Source organism: Mus caroli, unplaced genomic scaffold (assembly GCF_978045245.1).
Source record: "Mus caroli unplaced genomic scaffold, Mus_caroli_1 scaffold_17, whole genome shotgun sequence".
Taxonomy (NCBI): domain Eukaryota; kingdom Metazoa; phylum Chordata; class Mammalia; order Rodentia; family Muridae; genus Mus; species Mus caroli.
Genome location: NW_028227272.1, coordinates 23,498,751 through 23,517,917, shown reverse-complemented (window position 1 = coordinate 23,517,917; position 19,167 = coordinate 23,498,751). Strand labels below are relative to the sequence as shown.

At 38.3% G+C, this 19,167-nt stretch overlaps 1 protein-coding gene across 1 annotated transcript in view; it reads left to right on the top strand.

Annotated features, from left to right (window-relative positions):
* The window catches only part of Tmem207 (transmembrane protein 207), a 70,734-nt gene that overhangs the window by 40,313 nt on the left and 11,254 nt on the right, over positions 1 to 19,167 (top strand). Inside the window, exons 2-5 of the mRNA XM_021185655.3 lie at positions 8,276 to 8,351; positions 10,187 to 10,224; positions 17,368 to 17,412; positions 18,431 to 18,573. Of these exons, the coding sequence (XP_021041314.2) occupies positions 8,276 to 8,351; positions 10,187 to 10,224; positions 17,368 to 17,412; positions 18,431 to 18,573 (302 nt within the window). The remainder of the gene's footprint in view (positions 1 to 8,275; positions 8,352 to 10,186; positions 10,225 to 17,367; positions 17,413 to 18,430; positions 18,574 to 19,167) is intronic.

Below are 19,167 nucleotides of genomic sequence, written 5' to 3'. Positions count from 1 at the left end.
TAACTTTGTCCTATCTTCTTTCTTCCCTTTCACTTGTGTTCTGTTTCCATGCTGTCTCTTATCACCAGACACTCTTCTTCCTCCATTCTCACTGCCACTGAGTCTCTTTCTTCACCTCTCCCTCCTTCTCCCTCCCTTTCTCTCTCCTTCTTCCCCTCCCTCATTCTCTCTGTTCCCCTCTCCTGCTACATTCTTTCTTTATCCATATTTAAGAAGGATTATATCAGCTCATTAAAGTCCGGAAACACTTGATCTGCCTCCTCCTACTTCTTTCCTTTATGCTCAAAATTAGAGAGACTGAAATTTAATTTTGGAAGCTGTTGGAAGCCAATACTGTTTCTTAAGGGGCAGAATTATATGATCAACTTTAAAGCTCTGAAAATTCAGTCTGCCTAGGAAATTATAATGGGAGATGAAGAGATTGATAGGAAGTAGAAAATAGGTTAAAAACAAAATAAAGCTATAATAAAAGTAATAAATGATTAGAGAGACTAGCCCTTAATTAATATAAATAGAAGGACAAATAGGAGGCTTTGAGAGACATTTGAAGCAATGAAAATTGTATGTTTGTGTACTGTGTACTAAGAATACAAATGATGGATGAATTATGATTCAATTAAATTATTTATGTATATGAAAATTCAGAGAAACTCAGTATTTCATACAAATAATAGATTTTAACAAAACAGAACATGCTGCTATCAGAAAGTTATGTGTGTTTCTTTGTTGGATAATGAGGTGGATGGAGAAATATCACACAGACAATATGGACTGAATCCTGCCTGTATATAAAGTCCTGTGGATGTTTTGCTGGAAGTGTACACGCTGCTTTGTAAAGGATAGAACTGTGTGGTCGATGAGGCCATAAACTGTTGCTTAGAGAGTCCTCCACTAGAGCCATAAGTAAAGTTAAAGCCAAGGGCAGGTTGAAGTTATCCATGTTCTACCTAATGACGTAAACAATTCATGGTGGGCTCCTCAGAACACTTGTGTTAAAGGTGTTAGCTACATACACACCTGAGAGACAAGAAGAACTACAAAAGAGAGACATAAGACAGAAATGCAGACCAGAAAACCTTGGGGAAATGAAGTTGCCAACTTTCCCCATGCACATGAATTTGCTACCACCACAGTTCAGATGAGGCAAGAAAAGTGGTTAATCCAGACGTGACGAACATAGGTGAAAACAAAAATATGTGTGAAGCTGGAGGCCTAATGTCTAATGACTCATCAAACATCTAAGATTTAATGGTGGTTGTTTTTTATTGACTCCTACGGCTAGGATTGTAACAAATGGATAGAAACTCTAAAAGGACCTTATTTTAAGGAGAAAATGTCTTCATTTTGTGAACATTACTCAAAGGTTAGGTGGGAGTCTCTGTGAAAACATTTACTACTACATGGATAGAAATGGTCCATCTGTAGACAGCACATACACCTGTCACCATCAATCAGACATACTTACAGGGCAGGGAATACAACATTAAATACGACACATTTGCCAATATGAAGCAAGTTAACTAAAAATAATTATTCTTATTGATTCAAGCTAATGTTCATTGAATAAACAAATGAATGTTAGACTAGGAAGGATTTTTGATTTTCAGTGGACACAAATGCAATTAGTTCTGAAAATATTCCTAAAATGACTAAGAACAATAAAATACGTACTGATTGTAGTAGCAGGACGAGGCAGAATAATATTGTTACTTCTTTTAAAAGTAAAGGGTTTATCTTCCAATTCAGGTTGCATGATTTCATGTCCATTGGCTTTTACCAGCCATTTCCAAGGGTCATAAGCTTCGGGGAAGGAAGGAATTTGCTAGCTGTTGACTTTTTAAAAGGTTCTGACTTACTATGATTATAATTTTCTCCTGTTGTTTCCAGGGAGTCATAAATGTCACTACAAGTGTAATTTTTTGTTCTTATTTTGATTTCCATTGACAAAGCCTTTCCATTTCCAGCCACTTAGTGTCACCCTATCACAACCCAAATTATAGTCTAAATTACAAAGACAAAGTGCTCATTCCCTCAGCCACAGTGGAACTGCAGGCTCATGGAGCAGAAATTGTTCCCTGGAGCACTGACTAGTCAATCTTTCATTTCCTTTCACACTAATCATTCCTGAGAATTCTTGGCAAAATAAAATGATAAGAAAATAAATATTTTACTTCCTGGATATTTTGTTACATTTAAAGTCTAAAGTCTATCTAATCAGACCAACTATAAGTATGTTTAACATCTGAATAAATACTAAGTGACTCTATGAATCATTATTAATTCTGATTAATTATCATGATTAACTATCCATTAATTATTTAAATTGTTTATTATATGATTATTCATTATTAATGATTATTAATCAATTATTAATAATGTCTGAAGTATTTATAACCATTTTCTGGTTGAAATGCTAATAATGGCAAGCCCTTCAAGGTATTTTATTCAGCCTGAATCATAACTAGACAGTATATTGACAAAATATCCCCTGAACAACATCTTTCATAAAGCGAAAAACAATCCTGATCTTTTGTTCTGACAATGCAAGTTCTCAAGAGCTGGCCTTATGCCCTGCTCATATCTTCATTATAGTCTCTGGATGCAATCCTCACACAGTCTTACATAGCTAGACTTTGCTCCAGTTCTTAACTTTATGTTCATCTCCAATATTGTCTCTTCTACAAAATCCACTGTGATATAGGTCTAACACTTAAAACACGCAACATCCCCTCAGAAGACTCTGTCAGTTACTACTTCGTAAGACTTCATCTCTTGATCCTCAGGATCTGGTACACAAGAGGAACCAAAAATATCTATAAATCAATTGACTTATCCCATATATCAAGAAGCAAATGATGGCTCAGAGTATATCCCATATGTGTGAGGCAATAAGTTGAAATTGAAGAGGGAATGTTTTGTTACACACACTCTGACAGACATGGTCTTTTCCTCTGCACATTTTGCTTCTACTTTCCCTACCTAAGGAATATTGGCAAGCAGTCTAAGTTCCATGATGCATCCCCACAACCTGTAAAAGGAATGACTCTATGTAAATCAGTTATGGAAAAGTCCATGTGAATTGGCAGGAGCAAATTCCATAGCCCAAGTAGCAGAGACTCAGCACACAGCCAATATAGCTAATATGACCTGCTTGAATCAGAAAACCATGGTTATTTAGATCATTTTGGGTCATAGAAACAAATGAACTTTCCTGGAGTTGTGTCTTATCCACAATCCAATCATAGGCAGTTTCATAATGAGAGATGTGAATAGCAAGTAGGGTGCAGTCATTACTAAGCTGTCATGTAAACAGAAACATTGTTAAATTCTACACTCATTATCTCTTCTAATCTTGAAGTAACAACTGTCCCAGAATGTTTCTCTAACCTTTTTAAAGAAACACTGACTCTACAGTTTCTGAGGAAAGGGGAACACGAACACTCTCGCTGAGATTAAAGGGAAAAGTCATTTGATAAAGGAGTGAGAAGCCAAGAGGGTGATCTCACAAAGGTTTTGAGAGTGTTTTTTGAAAAACGATTTTGGAATTTAGAATCCTATACATCAAATACTTGATCAAAAGAGAAAGTCTCCTGAAATCTGTGCTTGAAGTTATAGATTACTCTTTGTCACATAATATGTAATACATCAATCAGAACAAGGTTTATCCAATGTCTTTTAAAACATAACCAGAATTCTCCCTTTTTTTTTTCAGGAACTCAATGATGTCCTGAGTTAATATAGCAACCTCACCCAGCTAAACTAAGCACAGTTTGTCAATTATTACCATAAGCATCTGCACTTGAAGCAAATGTTTAACTCTAAGTTATGTCAGAGCACTTTTCAAAGTGATATAATTTGTGTTAAATCTGCAGAGGACTACATTTAATGGTTCATTTCAGACATGCTCTCTTAGTTGCTGGTACAATCTAGTAATGAGTGTAGAACAAACCAATGTCAAGTTTTTCCACTCAAAAAGCAGTGGACACACAGTGTCCCCAAGCTTCTGTTTGATTCATCTGTTTTTCCTTTGCAGCAGCCTAATGCTCTGTTCTCCACTGCACTTCAGTTTGATCTGCCTGACATCTTCTCATATTTATATAGCTTTTGTGTCATAAAATTCCAACAACTTGACCTAGAATTAAAGCTCCCTTTGGCCCTCTCACATCACCTGGAATGTGATATCACATGAGTAGGATGCCGTCTCTCTTTCTTCCAATTTCTAGGAAATTCCATGATAATTAATCAAGTATTTAAAGTTATCACCAGATATTTTTGAGTGTCTACTATGTTCTAGATACTCCAGATACACTGAGTAAATGTAGAAATGAGAAAACACCCCTTTACTTATCAAGTTTTTATTCCAGAGTGGGGACAAAAATAACAAAAAATTCCATTGGATATTATGATTTGGTGTTTTCAAAAATTCTAGAATTGGGAACAAAACACTCATGGAAGGAGTTACAGAGACAAAGTTTGGAGCTGAGATGAAAGGATGGACCATCTAGAGACTGCCATACCCGGGATCCATCCCATAATCAGCTTCCAAACGCTGACACCATTGCATACACTAGCAAGATTTTGCTGAAAGGACCCAGATATAGCTGTCTCTTGTGAAACTATGCCGGGACCTAGCAAACACAGAAGTGGAGGTTCACAGTCAGCTATTGGATGGATCACAGGGCCCCCAATGGAGAAGCTAGAGAAAGTACCCAAGGAGCTAAAGGGATCTGCAACCCTATAGGTAGAACAACAATATGAACTAACCAGTACCACCCCCCTCCCCCAGAACTCATGTCTCTAACTGCATATGAATCAGAAGATGGCCTAGTTGGCCATCAGTGGAAAGAGGCCCATTGGTGGTGCAAACTTTATATGCCTCAGTACAGGGGAACACCAGGGCCAAGAAGTGGGAGTGGGTGGGTGGGGGAGCGTGTGGGGAACTTTTGGGATAGCATTGGAAATGCAAATGAAATAAATACCAAATAAAAAAAATTCTCAGGAAAATAAGGATCACAGAAAGAATCAGGATTAATGGCTGGTACATCATTGCCATGTCACACAGAGCAACAAGAAAATGTTAGCAGATAATAGATTACCACAGCAAAGGAGGCCAGGGAGTCAGTAACTTTGATACATAGAGAGGTATATCCCAAAGCAAGCAAACAAACAAACAAAATGAAACCAAATCAAGAATCTAGTTTTTTTGCGAGGCAGGGGAATACCAGGGATATTGAAAGAAAGTAAAAGGTAACTCCAAAGATTAACAACTCTTTCGACCCTTGCTTAAGCCTCATGCCTGCTAAAACTGGAAGGACACTGAGAAGATTGACTGACAAGTTGATGAAGCATTCCATGAAAAGATACATAACTGCTTCAGTGTTACATCAATGGTTAGTGGTGAAGTCTTCCGAGGTCTCTCAACTCCTAGAGCCTTGCTCGACTACCCCACTTCCCATGAAGAAAGTAAAGAGCTGACACCTTCTTTCTGGTTGTCTAGACCTTACTTTATTCATGCGACATGCACTCATACCTTTTATTTATTCCCACTTGATTCTTTGAATTTTGGTCCCATGCTCCCTTTGAACAGCTGGGATTCTATGACCTTTAAGAACAAACATCAATATGACTTTTGAGCTTCAGGGAATTTGGGCTTTTGCTAGGCTCAGAATCGAGCAATGGTCATTCGTAGTCAATAGTCTCCGTCCATTTTGGTGTACTTCATTCTCCCTAGCAAAGCAGAGGCCTGGACAAATCAAAACAACTGAACAGATAAATGTCTATGTGCCTGTGCTCTTGTTACAAACTCAAAGATTTAAGGCTCACCATACAAGTACTTGAGAATTCCAAAGCGCACAATTTCCTCTGTTTTTACAATAACAACATGTGTCCTCTTTTCCTTCTCTCCCATTCTTGAGAGCTTTGCTTCCTCGGATCCTTATATGCAAATGTGAGTGTATACGAACCTAAGTGAACTCATTAGTAGCAAAATCAGTTGTCCATGTTCAACTAGAGTTCCCTGTGATTACTTCACTAATACATCTCCACGCTCATAAGCACAGTTAGGGAGATGTTTTAATGATACAGCCTAAACAGTAAAGAAAAAAATCTGTGGATGGCTATTCTGTTCCAGTAAGTTTTATAGTTGTGGTACCACAAATTATTATGCAAGATGCTGCTACTAAGGAAATTGGGTTAAAAGGAGATACAAGCTCCATTCTGGTTCTTAAAACAACAAGTGTCGCTCCAATTACCTTCAAATAGAACATCTAAGAAGAATTCACGACAACTGTCTTTCATCATCACCATTTTCCTCACGGCCACCTACCTGTGCTGATGTTGTGAGGAAATACACAGAGAAAGAACCATGGTACATCCCTGGACCATGCAGACATTAAGAGTCTCACAGAGAAGGGAGATAAAAGGAGTAATGAGCATGGTTTTAATGTCAGCAGAAACAGAGCAGTGGTACTCGCAGCATCTCTGTGCTGGTAGATTGTATCTCCATTCAGTCGCTATGCCTCTAGCTAGCCCCCGGCTGCACAGTCATGCGCTATTAGACAAGAATTACTTATTCCTTGTATTTGGTTGGTCATTGTGCCTGTTTCTAAGGCTAACCCAAGCATTGAGCCCCTGTTTCCATTCCATCTCTTTTCTCATCATCTGGCCTTCCCTTCCTTCCCAGAAATTCTTAAGATCATTGACTTCGCTGACGGAAGTCAGGCTTCTGACCGACTAATAAATAAGTTCACCAGTGAAAAGCCTATTTTTCATTCTGTTTAATTACAGGCTTCAAAGACACTCAAAATGGAGGCTGTCTGAGGCACAAATAATACTGTAGGCTTGGTTTACTTTTCTCCTGTTGGTGTTGGCACTGAGCCCTTCCTCTGCTTTGAAATTCATGGCTGTGTCTGTGTCTGCATACTAAACAGACCATGGCTGTCACTGAGCCTGCTTTGCCTGTCCAGACACAGTGCAAATAATCCAGAAGCTTTAAATCCAAGTTCAGAGCTGGAGGTTTGTTTCTGGAGTAATCTATGGATGTAATCATAAATGGGTTCCTATATAATAATTAAAATTGAATTTAGTAAACTATTGTGGGATTTAGGTTGCTCCATGATCTGAATTCTAGATATTTGATTTCAAATGTGTCCCTTTAAATGTGAATGCATAAAACATTTGAGTGACATATAGACAAAATGTACATGGAGCAACCAGACAAGAAACTGATAGTGAAACTTTCCCCTTCCACACTTTTTTCTTAATCTTCAGTTCTCTTTTACAAATACTTTTGACAATCTATGTCACATTCTGCATACATAAAAGCATATGCAGCATATTTTACACAAGAAAAAACTCCACTAACTCTGCCTTCCTTTTTTTTATAAAAATATAGTAACATGCTATAGGCTGACTTCTAACATTTGCTACTTGTATTTAAAAATAACATTAAGAGCATTTTCTGCATCACTCTCTGTGTCTGTCCTCATATTTAGTAATTCATGGAAATAATCATAATGGCCTCCTCCTATTCCGCTGCATGGATGTAGCCATTTGGTATTTGATCATGTTGATGGACATTTGGTGTTTCGGTGAGCAGCACTGCAAATTATTATAGGTACCATTTACAGATTTAAGCAATATATAAAGATACATTCTAGAAAAGTAAAGCTGTGGCCAAAGGGTGCTTTTTAATTTAGTAGATATTTTCCAGTAATTAACTTCTAGTATTTTTAGTTATATATGAAAGGACATATTTACATATCTATCCGTTCCCACTCTATTTTTAAATTTTAAATTTGCTAATCTGATCACTGGAGACTCAACCCTGAGGACAACCTCCTACTCAAAATGATATGTAGGAAAAGAAGAGCAAAGATGGTCTACAAAGCATAGTAGATTGAATTAATGTTTACCGTACAAGATGTTATTTAAACAATAAATAAATAAAAAGAAGAAAGAAAGAAAACCCTCACATGTTCCCTGGAATAAAATATGCACTTGAATACTGAAAGTTGTTCAAACAACCAGCTGGCTTTGCAGGTCAGCACTTAAAAGCCTTAACAAACAGTCCCTGGGTTCTGACCTTAAACTCCTTGAGCTCCTAGTACCTGTGAGCATGCAGCTAACATTCTGTCCCTGGATGCCCTTTCTTGGTCACATACTCCATCATTAATGCACACTGCAGCAGGACACATAGCATAGAGCAGCTAATATATTCTGAGAGAGTTAATTAGAGTGAGTAAGCCACAGTATCTGGGTACATCTTTCTTTTTAGCATGTCAAGATCAAGTCCCTTCCGTGTTGCTTCCAAAATCCTAACTGCGGGATGCCTGTGTTTGCCACTATTCCAGGTAATCATTGATGGTTTTAGTAGCTTTTGGAGGTCTCTCTGGGGTTGATATACTGATAATTTGTCCGTTGTATGATTTAGCTACTGCGTGTAAAGGATTCTCTTCAAGATTCTACCAGCACCCCATGATTTATATTATTTTCCAAAAATGAAAACCAGAACATCCATGGCCTCAAGTCTCATTTCTTTGTTACTAACTGCAATGCTGTTGAAATCCGTGATGTAAATGTACACTTTATTTTGTAATACTTTGCAAAGTTTTCAAACACAGAAATACTATTGACACAAAAATACTATGGATATGCTAATTTAGAAAATGTTTACCAATCTCTGCAGCTCACTGGATTCTTGACAGTTTTTCAGTGATGACTGCTGCAGACAGAGCCATATTTAGGTTTATGTGGCTAGTTTGTGGTGGCATCTTTTTGTAACCAATAATGGCATCCTTGTATGTCTGTTACTTGAAGGCAAGTTATCTGAAAGATCGAAGGTTGCAGCGTGTTAAGACCTCCTTTCTTTATTTCATAACAGCCTGGGAGATTGGCAGCTAATGCATTGGCCCTTTGGTGGTGATAATGAGATACCACACACTCCTTGCTAGGGTACAACAGACAGAGAAGACTGGGATGTGACTTGAAAGGGAAAGGTTGGCTTAATTTGTTTTATCTGTTAAGCTAGATCCCAAATGGTTTACATCTCATCATAAACAAAGTTTCTTTATAGACAGAATTTGAATGCTCATTTTCCTCCTGGTTAGTATGCAAATCTCTTTGCAGCATTTTAGCAAAAGAGAATACAACTCACTTTCTGTGCTTATAAATTGTTCATTATCATGCTCTCTGATGGCCAATCCATTGCTCCATATGGCATAAATACTAGGTGCTAAAAAAAAAAAAAGGCACATTTGAGATCAAGAGGAATGCACATATTAAATACAAAAACCCCAAACCTATCACTTGAAATTTGTAACAATATATTTGTACTTATATTTACATGTGATAGTCTGGAAAAATAAATGCTTCAAGTGACCTTACCAAGCCTCAGTGTTACATTAAGTGATGTTTGAATGTCTCATTGTACAAGGGAGTGTCAATTCATAGAGTCAAAGTAGCATACAAAAGCAGTATCTAAAAAGAAGCACTTCTTTTCTTGTGATTATGGGTGTGAAATACTGTAGCCTCTAAAGCTCATCACCTAGAACTAAGATAACTTTGTTAGATTGCTGAGGATTTTGGACCTCTCAAAGATTATTTCTTTTCTTCCTTGATAGATAGAAGGTTTTATTTTATTTTTCCCACAAACAGGAATATCATGTGACCATAAATTTACTTCAGTAATTAAAAGCACTTCCTTTACATGTATATTTAAATACTATTAAAAGTTATAGGATTGAGTTCTGTTTCCATTGACTGGGAATGTTTTTCTTTAACATGAAAATAATACCTAAATAATGACCCTCTTGCTTCTCACTTAAATGAGAAAACAGAAATTCAAGGGTCCCAATGGTTGTCTAGATCAAGCAAAGTCTGTGGAGATAACAATATACTGTTCAAATCCTGTAGTATAAAGAGGAATTTCAGTAGATTTCCTACTCCTGCTGAATTTAAGAATCTACCCAGAGACAATTTTTTTCAATTAAAATTCTGTGTACCAACAAAAAACAATGCTGTGAAGCTTTTAATTTAAGAGAGAGAGAGAGAGAGAGAGAGAGAGAGAGAGAGAGAGAGAGAGAGGAGAAGAAAAGATGTAAAATCACACTGTCTCTAGGCACTATTTTCATTAAAGGATTAGACCAATACAGTGCTTGAATTTTATTGTTCTAAATATGTGTTTCAGCGCGTGCGCTCAGATCTATCCTGTGAAGAAAATGAAATGTAAGTAAATAACAAAATATTGTTTTTATTTAGCATTTGAAAAATTCATAGACTCAGCAGACTCAAGTCATTTTAAAGCCCTAAAGATAATCATGTTTAAAAAAATTCATGATTTCTAAAAACAAAACAAACAACAACAACAATAAAACAACAATAACAACCAACCAGGAAAGGTAATTGTCACTGTCATCACTTTATTGAATACTGCAGGAGTTCATGGATCTCGAGTCTTTTGTTTCTCTTGGGTTCTTCTCCTATGAGGTTTCCATAGTTGTGTGGGCACAAGAGAACTGTAAAGTTCTCTTCTTTTGCCCCCACACTGATAAGTATGGTGATTCAATGAACAGTTTCAAAGCAGTTCATTTTCAAATATAACTAAATGAGCCCACATTTTTATCCTGAGTTAGGTGTGCATTTCAAAGGGCGTCGGATGCGAATTGTGTGAATAATTGATTCATTTCATTATGTTTTGAGACTTAATGGTTCTCAGAATCCTATTCAGGAGATGAGGAGGTGCCATTAATAATGCTGATGATGATGAATGGGAACTGTAATGCAGTGTGACTGAGCGCAAGTGTCAGGAAAGCTCTTCTGCCAAGCATTGCACTCAAGGTGGGGTCCTCTGCCAGCCAGCTGTTTTCAATTATCATTGCCTGAGACCCTCCCAGCCTTGTCAGTGGGCTGTGCTTCTGAAGCAGGAGCTGGCAAAGAGCGAGCTGTCTTTAGCCCTGGAACCATTCACCGTTTCAGATCCTCTTGGTGACAGTTTCTTTAGTATGTGTTGCTCTTTCAGGTCTGCGTGCTCCTTCGTTGCTGCTTCATTGCATTGATTTTTGTATCTACTGTTGTCCTATCTCTTGGGCGCCATGACTGAGTGATCCTTCATAATGTTTACTGGACTCCAGACTTCCAGGCTGCCCACATCTAGTCTCCTTATTTTCTGCCTTTGCCACAGAATAATAGACACAACTGGGTTGAGCCTTAAATGTTGACTCTACTATGCAATCATTGCAACAAGGAAGCTTCGGAGCTACTGCTTTCCCTTGATGTTGAATGGCCTTTGAAAAAGAGGGAGATAATCGGTCCATAGCATGGTTTTAACTGATGGTTAGGTATGAGCTTTCTTTGGTAAACCATTTTACATCTCTATGTCTGTTATAACAACATCAAGGGAAAGCAGTAGGGCAGCCTTGAAGTCTAGAAACTGTCACCAAGTGAATTTATTGATATATAAATCTGACTTGTTAGCTTCAAGAGTTTTGTTTCTACCGTGTTGCTGGGTGTTGTGGCAGCTGATCGCAGGGTGGACAGTTGTGTGGGGCTGGCATGGCAGCGAAGGGAACTCGAGAGCTCCAACCCGCTGGAGAGTTGGCAGGCTGAGAGTAGCTGGACAGAGAGTGGGAACTTGGCTGCTCTTTTTTAATATTTCCTGCAACACAAATCTACTAGGGAAAAAGATCCATAGACATGGTTAACACTAAATATTCTTTGGAAAAGAAAAAGAAAAAATATAAGAGAGAAACAACTGGCCCAAAGTTCATGGGCAAAAAAAGAAAAAGACCAGATGCCAGAGAGTACAGGAGAGACAATAACTGGAAGGGGGTGGGGCAGGCTCACTCTGGTGAAGGCATGGTTAAATGAAATGCATTCTGCTTAACTAGAAGCCATTTTTTTAGTACATCAACTATGTTTCAAGATTTTCACAAGCAATTTTGTGCATTATTAAATGATCTACTATTAGTTCCTCTTAAATTTGCTTTAACCACTGGATATTTTTGCCATTTGGTTTGAATTACTCTTTGTATTTCTAGATAAATTTTTTGTGTAATATTTAATGTAAATAATATATTGTTCTGCTTTATATAATCTAAATATTATTATTGATTGTATGAAATAAAACATATTGCAGCCCCTTCCATTTTAATTAGCTATACTTTTAATTTACTCCTCTCCTTAAAAATAACCAATTGCACTATCAAAGAGTACATAGTGATTAACAAAATATGAATATGATATATAAATATAAATGACCTTGTAAATTAATTGTCAGAATAGATTTTCTAATGAGATGTCCATAATCTGTTTGGCTCAGTGGGTTGAACGTTTTGTTGAATATTTGTGAAAGGTCAAGGTGTGCTGGTACATGCTTATAATCTCAGAACATTGAGGGAAGGCTGAGGCGTAAAGATCTAAAGTTAAGACCAATTGGGCTACATAACCAGTTCAAGGCCATCCTGAGGTAAGAAGTGAGACCCTGCCATAGAATGTAAGGACATAACTAAATAACATAGGAAAGCAAATACCAGACAAAACTTAGACTTGTACCCAGAACTGAGAATACAGTGTTCAGTAATTTTACAAAAAGGGCATAATTATATTCAACTTTTAATTCAATTTCTTGAACACTTGGTGAAATATCTGAGGGTTAAGCAGTCTGTGCTTTTTGTAGAGAGCATGCAATTTACTGTCAAGTTCTAGATGACATGATTTGCGCCTCTCCCACTTCCAAATTGTTACAGCTGAATTGCACACTGGCTCACATTGAGAAATGATTGTTTAAAAGAACATATCCCATGGAATATGTTATTTCATTTATTCTAAGAATATTATGAAGATGTTGTTTCTCTTATTAGCAGAAGTTTCTTCAGGCTTCTTCTATACAAGGAACGGTTGTACAATTGGTGAGCAATGCTCCTTCATTTATTCCTCTCCACATGACTTTCTTTCTCCCCTTCTGTTAACTGCAGGGAAGAGGAGGCCGGAGCCAGAGATCAGCCACACTGCTAAATGCCAGATTTCCAGGATTCAGTCAGCAAATTGATGTCACCTTTTGCCTATTTTCTTTCCAGATACTCTCCGTGAACTTGCTTCCTAACTCCTTTCCAGCGTTTCTTTAAAGCATTTTTGAACAGAATACTGGATTTAGACTCCATACAGAGATACAGAGTACAGCATCCCCAGTTGCAGTATTAGAGGGTGCTAAGGGACACGAGGCCATTGCTAGTTCAATTCTATTTACTCTTAAAAAAAAAAAAAAGCAGTCGGTGGTGGTGGCACATGACTTTAATCCCAGCACTTGGGAGGCAGAGGCAGGAAGATTTCTGAGTTTGAGGACAGCCTGGTCTACAGAGGGAGTTGTAGGACAGCCAGGGCTACACAGAAAAACCCTGTCTCAAAAATAAGCAAAAAAACAAAAAAAGAAAAGAAAAGAAAAGAAAAAAAGCTATACCATACAAATCATTTTACCTGCAACTGGGTTTTCTCAATTTTACAGAGAAGCAGAATAATATGCTTCCTCTTTATGTCACTGATGTTTGAACGTAAAATATTTCACATACAGCTATGCACCTGGTCCAGAACAGATTCTGCACTGGGAAACACTGGATGATGGAAACAGAGGAGCAGCCCAGGAGCCAGTAGCTCTCCAGGTTGCTTCTTGAAGTCACCATATGAACAAATTTGCAACTTCAGCTCATAGATTTCCAGCACAGGGGAGAACAGTAAGGGTCAGTCTAGCCATCTGTGAAAGTGGGAATTGTTCCACAACATCCAAATGAAAAACAGCCTAGGGGCTGTATTTCCTTTGACATCTACTTGTAGAGACTTCTAATCATTTCAGGTGTTGCCTTAAATCTTAAAAACTAGTAACTCTTACTTTTTTTTCTATATCTTTTCCTTTTTATTTGAAATTTTTAAATTAAAAATTTTAAATTATTTATTAACTTTACATTCTAATCTCAGCCCCTCCTCCTCCCAATCTTCCCCCTCACATGGCCCCTCCCCCTCCATTTCCTCTAAGAAGGGGGAGGCCCCCTCCGGGTGCCAACTCACTCTATATCAAATCACTGCAGGGCTATCCACACCCTCTATCATTGAGGCCAGACAAGGCAGCCCAGTTAGGGGAACAGGATTCATAGAAAGGCAACAGAGACATGGACAGCCCCTGCTCCCTTTGTTAGGGGATCCGCATGAAGAACAAGCTGCACATCAGCTACAAATGTGAGGGGGGCCTAGGTAATCTCTTTAGCGTTCATACATGCATGCAATGTGTTTGAATCCAACCCATCCTGCCAACTCTTCCCCCACCTTTCCTCTCCCAGCTTCTAACACTTCTCATCCCCCTTGTGGTTTCTCTGGCTCTTTCAAACCCAGTGAGTTGAGTTAGAGCTGCCTGTATATGCATGGGTGTGGGGCTTTATTTCCTGGTGAGAGAGCTGTCTCCCAGAGCTTACATACTTCCAGAAAAGTAGCTCTTCCTCTCTGGTGAAGAAAGCAAAAGCTAGCAACTGTCAATAGCTTCTCACACAGTGTGGGATTGCATGAGCTCATTGCCCACTCCTGCCGAGAATTTGTGTTTTTGATATTTTGCAGGATTTGTACATGTGGTCCCAACCATTGTTGAGTTCATGTATCCTACTGCCACTTCTGTCAACTACATTACATTACATCTGCCAATTACATTACAGTTGCTCACTCCTTCTAGCTCTTACATCATTTTTGTTATTGTTGTTGTTATTGTTGGTTGGTTGGTTGGTTTGGCTTTGGTCTTATGCCTTTTGCTTGCTTGTTTGTTTGTTTTTCAAGACAGAGTTCCTCTGTGTAGACCAGCCTGTTCTAGAACTCGCTGTGTGGACCAAGCTGACCTCAAACTCAGAGATCCATCTGCCTCTGCCTTTCAAGTCCTGGGACTACAGGTATCCTCCACCATTGGGCTTGTTCTTTTTCTGCCTGCCCTACAGGCTCCATGATGCTCCCTGAGCCAGTGTGATGTAGCTACCGTAGTTAAACTTGCACACTGAACTATTTTTCTTTTTAACTTGATTGGTAGCTGGTTTAAGACTAACATCAGCATCCTATCCCGACTATTATTCGATGATAACTTGATTTTGAAAAAATATAACCTTTCTCTAGTTTGAAAATATTACATTTAAAATTGGAGCCATTATAATGTGGTTAGAGTTTATTTAAGACTCAAAAGTTACTTTTGAAAAACACAGTCTGAGAAAGAGCTGGAATCCAGGAAGAAGGAAGGATACCCCTCTAGTCAGAGGACCCATCTTCTAGCTTAAGACTTGCTCCTGAATAGCTCTGTAGGTTCTTCCTGAATTCTTCAAGTGCAGGAACTGATGCCCTGTCTGTCATACTCTGGATCTCAAGTGTGAATGATCAGAATGAAATGCACAGAACCTCCACAAGGGGGTGCAAAGGGCTCAGAAGGAGAAAACAAAATGAGGTCTGGTATGTGTTAACCCTGAAATCTGTGTTAAATGGCTCAACAGTTTCAAAAAACAAACAAAATGTGGTACTCAATATTTTTGGTTGACTTTACACTATATGGACCATCGTAAATGGAAAAGGATACTAACAGAGATTTCTATTTGAAGATGAAATACTCCATATGCTTAGCCAGGAGCTTAGAGGTCAAGGATCTAAAACAAGAGTTCCTGAATTGTTCATAGTTTAAGTAGCATACTATGTTTTTGAGACTGTTGCATTTTAGTACTTCAGAATTTTATCATACAACCCCCTAGACTACAAAAGTCATATGTGTGTGTGTGTGTGTGTAGGTAGATAGAGATAGAGATATAGATAGATAGATAGATAGATAGATAGATAGATAGATAGATAGATTGATAGATAGAGATATAGATAGATACATAGATACATAGATAATTTCAAATTATAAAAGTATTACACTACCTCAGATGAGTCTCTACAAGAACAATGAAGCCCCTTATTTGTTCGATGGTTCCTGCTTTACCAAGATGGTTTGATTATTTGACCTTAGTAGTCATTCTCTGAGCTCAGCTGGTAAAATGTTCATGGTACAGGCATTAGAACCTGGGTTCAGTCCTCAGAACTGGTGACAATGACACCATGTCTCTTATAAGACTTGTCATTGGTTATTTTCAAGCTCCTTCTCCAATGTTCAATTTCCTTAGAATCCTTTCTAAAGTTCCACTCCAGTGTCCAGTTCTGTTAGGCATGTGTGTTTATGAACACTGCTAGCCCCTGAAGGTACCCCTAAATAAAAATATACCCCAAATCAAAGCTCAAAAAAATGAATGCTCATTCAAATGTTGCTATAGTAAAAGAATTTCTTGTCTTCTTTTTTGGCACAAAACAAAAAGCCAAATACGAACAAACAAATAAAAGACATGATGTGCCAAATATTACTCTGACTATTGTCCTGGAACATCTGGTGCTCCACTTCCTGAAGAGAGCAGGGAGCCATATATGATGAATGCTGTCAAGCTATCATGTGCTCAGCTTCACTTTAAGGTTGCCTGAAGATAGCATGACTATAAATATCTCCATTTCTGAAGCTGACCAGTCTCTAGTGACCAATACCATTGTGTGCTTCTAGGATGCCATGACAGTGTCGATGTAGCAAAGTTCTGGAGGAAGACCCTCTACTTTCAGAACACTAAGCCTCCTAGCACAGACAAGGGCAAAAAGCAACCACATTCTTCACCAAAATGCCACAAAACAGTCTCTAGGCCACATGCTGAAATTCTGCTCCACATGGGCCAAGTCTGCACAGTTTAAATCACTCTTGACAACAAAGTCTTCCATATTCTTTCTAGAATAGCCCTTTAAGCCACACTTAAAGCATTCCACTGATTTCCAAATTCAAAGTCTCAATATTTACATTCTTTCAAACAAAAGCATGATCAGGTCTATTACAGCAATACCCTCATCCCTGGTACCAACTCTGAGTTGAACAGCACATGTACGTTCACACCTCAGAAGTTCGTCCCACCTTGGAGAATTTGAATTATAAAGGGCTCCATCTGGACAGCTGGAAGAGGAGGATGAGAATGGTGGAGTGCTTCTGACATTTTGTCCTTAAAATGTTCCTAACTTAATTCTCCATGCTTCAGAATATCTACTTCTAGAATCAAAGCTATCACAATGAAAAATTTTATTTACACATCTAGTGCAAATCTACTTGTCTTCTTGGTACCTTGAATGATGTAGAGATTAGGTCAATATTTCTTAGTATATTGGGAACTGATCTGTAGGAGAGTGAGTAGGTGGGTATTCTGGGAAATTGGATGTGTTGAGGATAAAGTTTAAGGCCCAAAGAATAGTCTTTTGTTGACAAAATGTAGACACTTACTGCTCTTTCTGTATTACTAGGTGTGTAAATTATGATGAGCGATATCCTGATGGCTGGTATATCTGGTAAGGCTCTCTTCAAACTGTTTTATAAAACATGTGGCTGCCTATCCACACTTCCTGCACACATGAAATAGCCATGTCCATCAAATTTTGTCTCATTACACACATTCTCTCCTGTCTCTGTTATTTTTCTCCCTACCCCCATGAGGAACACTGAACCTTGGGGACACAGGTATGATATACTTGCCCAATTCAGATCTGCACACTCTATAGTCTCTTTCTTTGCAAGCTGATGAGTGATTAGTTTAAGATGAGCATCAGCATCCTGGGGAAACACAGCTGAAGGAAAATTGAATGTATATGAGTCAATAGCTACAGAAATATCAGTTTCAGGGGGCAGTGTTTGCTAAATGCCTCCTATGATGAAGAATGTACTGTTTTTAAGACTCAGAATTCATTCTATAGCTAGAGTTTGTTAATGATAAAATAATTATTCCCTCTTGAAAACTTTCTAAATGATTCTTCCACTTCTGGTTGTAAAAGCCATCCAACATAGCCAAATGTGTCTTTAATGAGATATTCCTCCAGAAAATTTAAAACAGTTCTTCTAACTCCCTAAATCCAAACTTGTGTATTCTCCAAAATTAACATTAACAATTCTGTTAATAAAATGTTTAATTTCTCAAAGACAGAGACCCTATGTTCTGTATCTAGAATCCTTAACCCCAATATCTCACACGGGTATATTTGTTTAAATACTAATTGATCAAATAAATAGAATGTTGAATAAAAGAAGAAGGAAACAACAAGGAAAAGAAGATGAGAAGGAAAGAGTGACTTCACATTTTACATTAGCCCTCCAGTTTTCAAGGAACAAATTAGTGCTACCAGCTATCAGCACCAGCCCCTCTCAGGACACTGGCAATGCAGGGTGATAGTGGATTCCTTCAGGAACTTGACATTCCCGTTTGCATTCATTTGCTTAAGCATAGCTGAGACCCTGTGTACTTCCCAGACAGTGGCAGACACTTGGGCTCCTACATGCTCCACCTCACTTCTCCTCTCTTACTTTTGGTGCCAGGTTCTTCTTGCTGATTTTCTTAGTGGTTCTCCTTTGTGGAGTAGTGCTTTTCTGTCTTCAGTGCTGGCTGAAAAGGTGCGGAATCAATCCTCCCAGACGCACCATGGCTGTTTTTGCTGTTGGAGACTTGGATCCTGTTTATGGTGAGTTGTTGACATCCTTCCGGGTTCCCCTACGAAATCGGGAAAAATTATTGTTCCAAAGCAGATCTACACACTTAGAAAATGCATAACTATTGGAAGACTCAAAGGCATGTATTAAAGAGACAGCGTACAAGATTGAGTCCAAAAAGAAAAGAGACAGCAGAGAAGCCTCACGGACTCATGTCAGAGAATGAAATAAGAGCCTAAGCAGTGTGTTCAATCAACAAACGAATAGAAATGTGCGGAGGTAAACACTCCAAATGGGTGGGAGAGCTTATAGTTTAGAAGAGTGTCTCTTCGCCTTGATATCACCCTTTCCTACCCTGTAGTTAGAGTCGTAATTACTAAGCTTTTGCCAACTCATTTAACTCATCACAAATAACACCAAACCACGTTTTCTGAAGTAACAGCTGCCAATGGAGAGTCTGAAACCGTAAGGATTGGACACAAGATAGTCAGCTCTGATGTACTTTCCTGCAAAACCTCTAAGGAGTCCTGATTCGGCCAGCATCCATCCTATCTATTCTATCCAAAATTATAGCCTGGTCATCATTTCCCAGTTTTCACACCAGGAATGAAAGGTGGAGGGGAGAG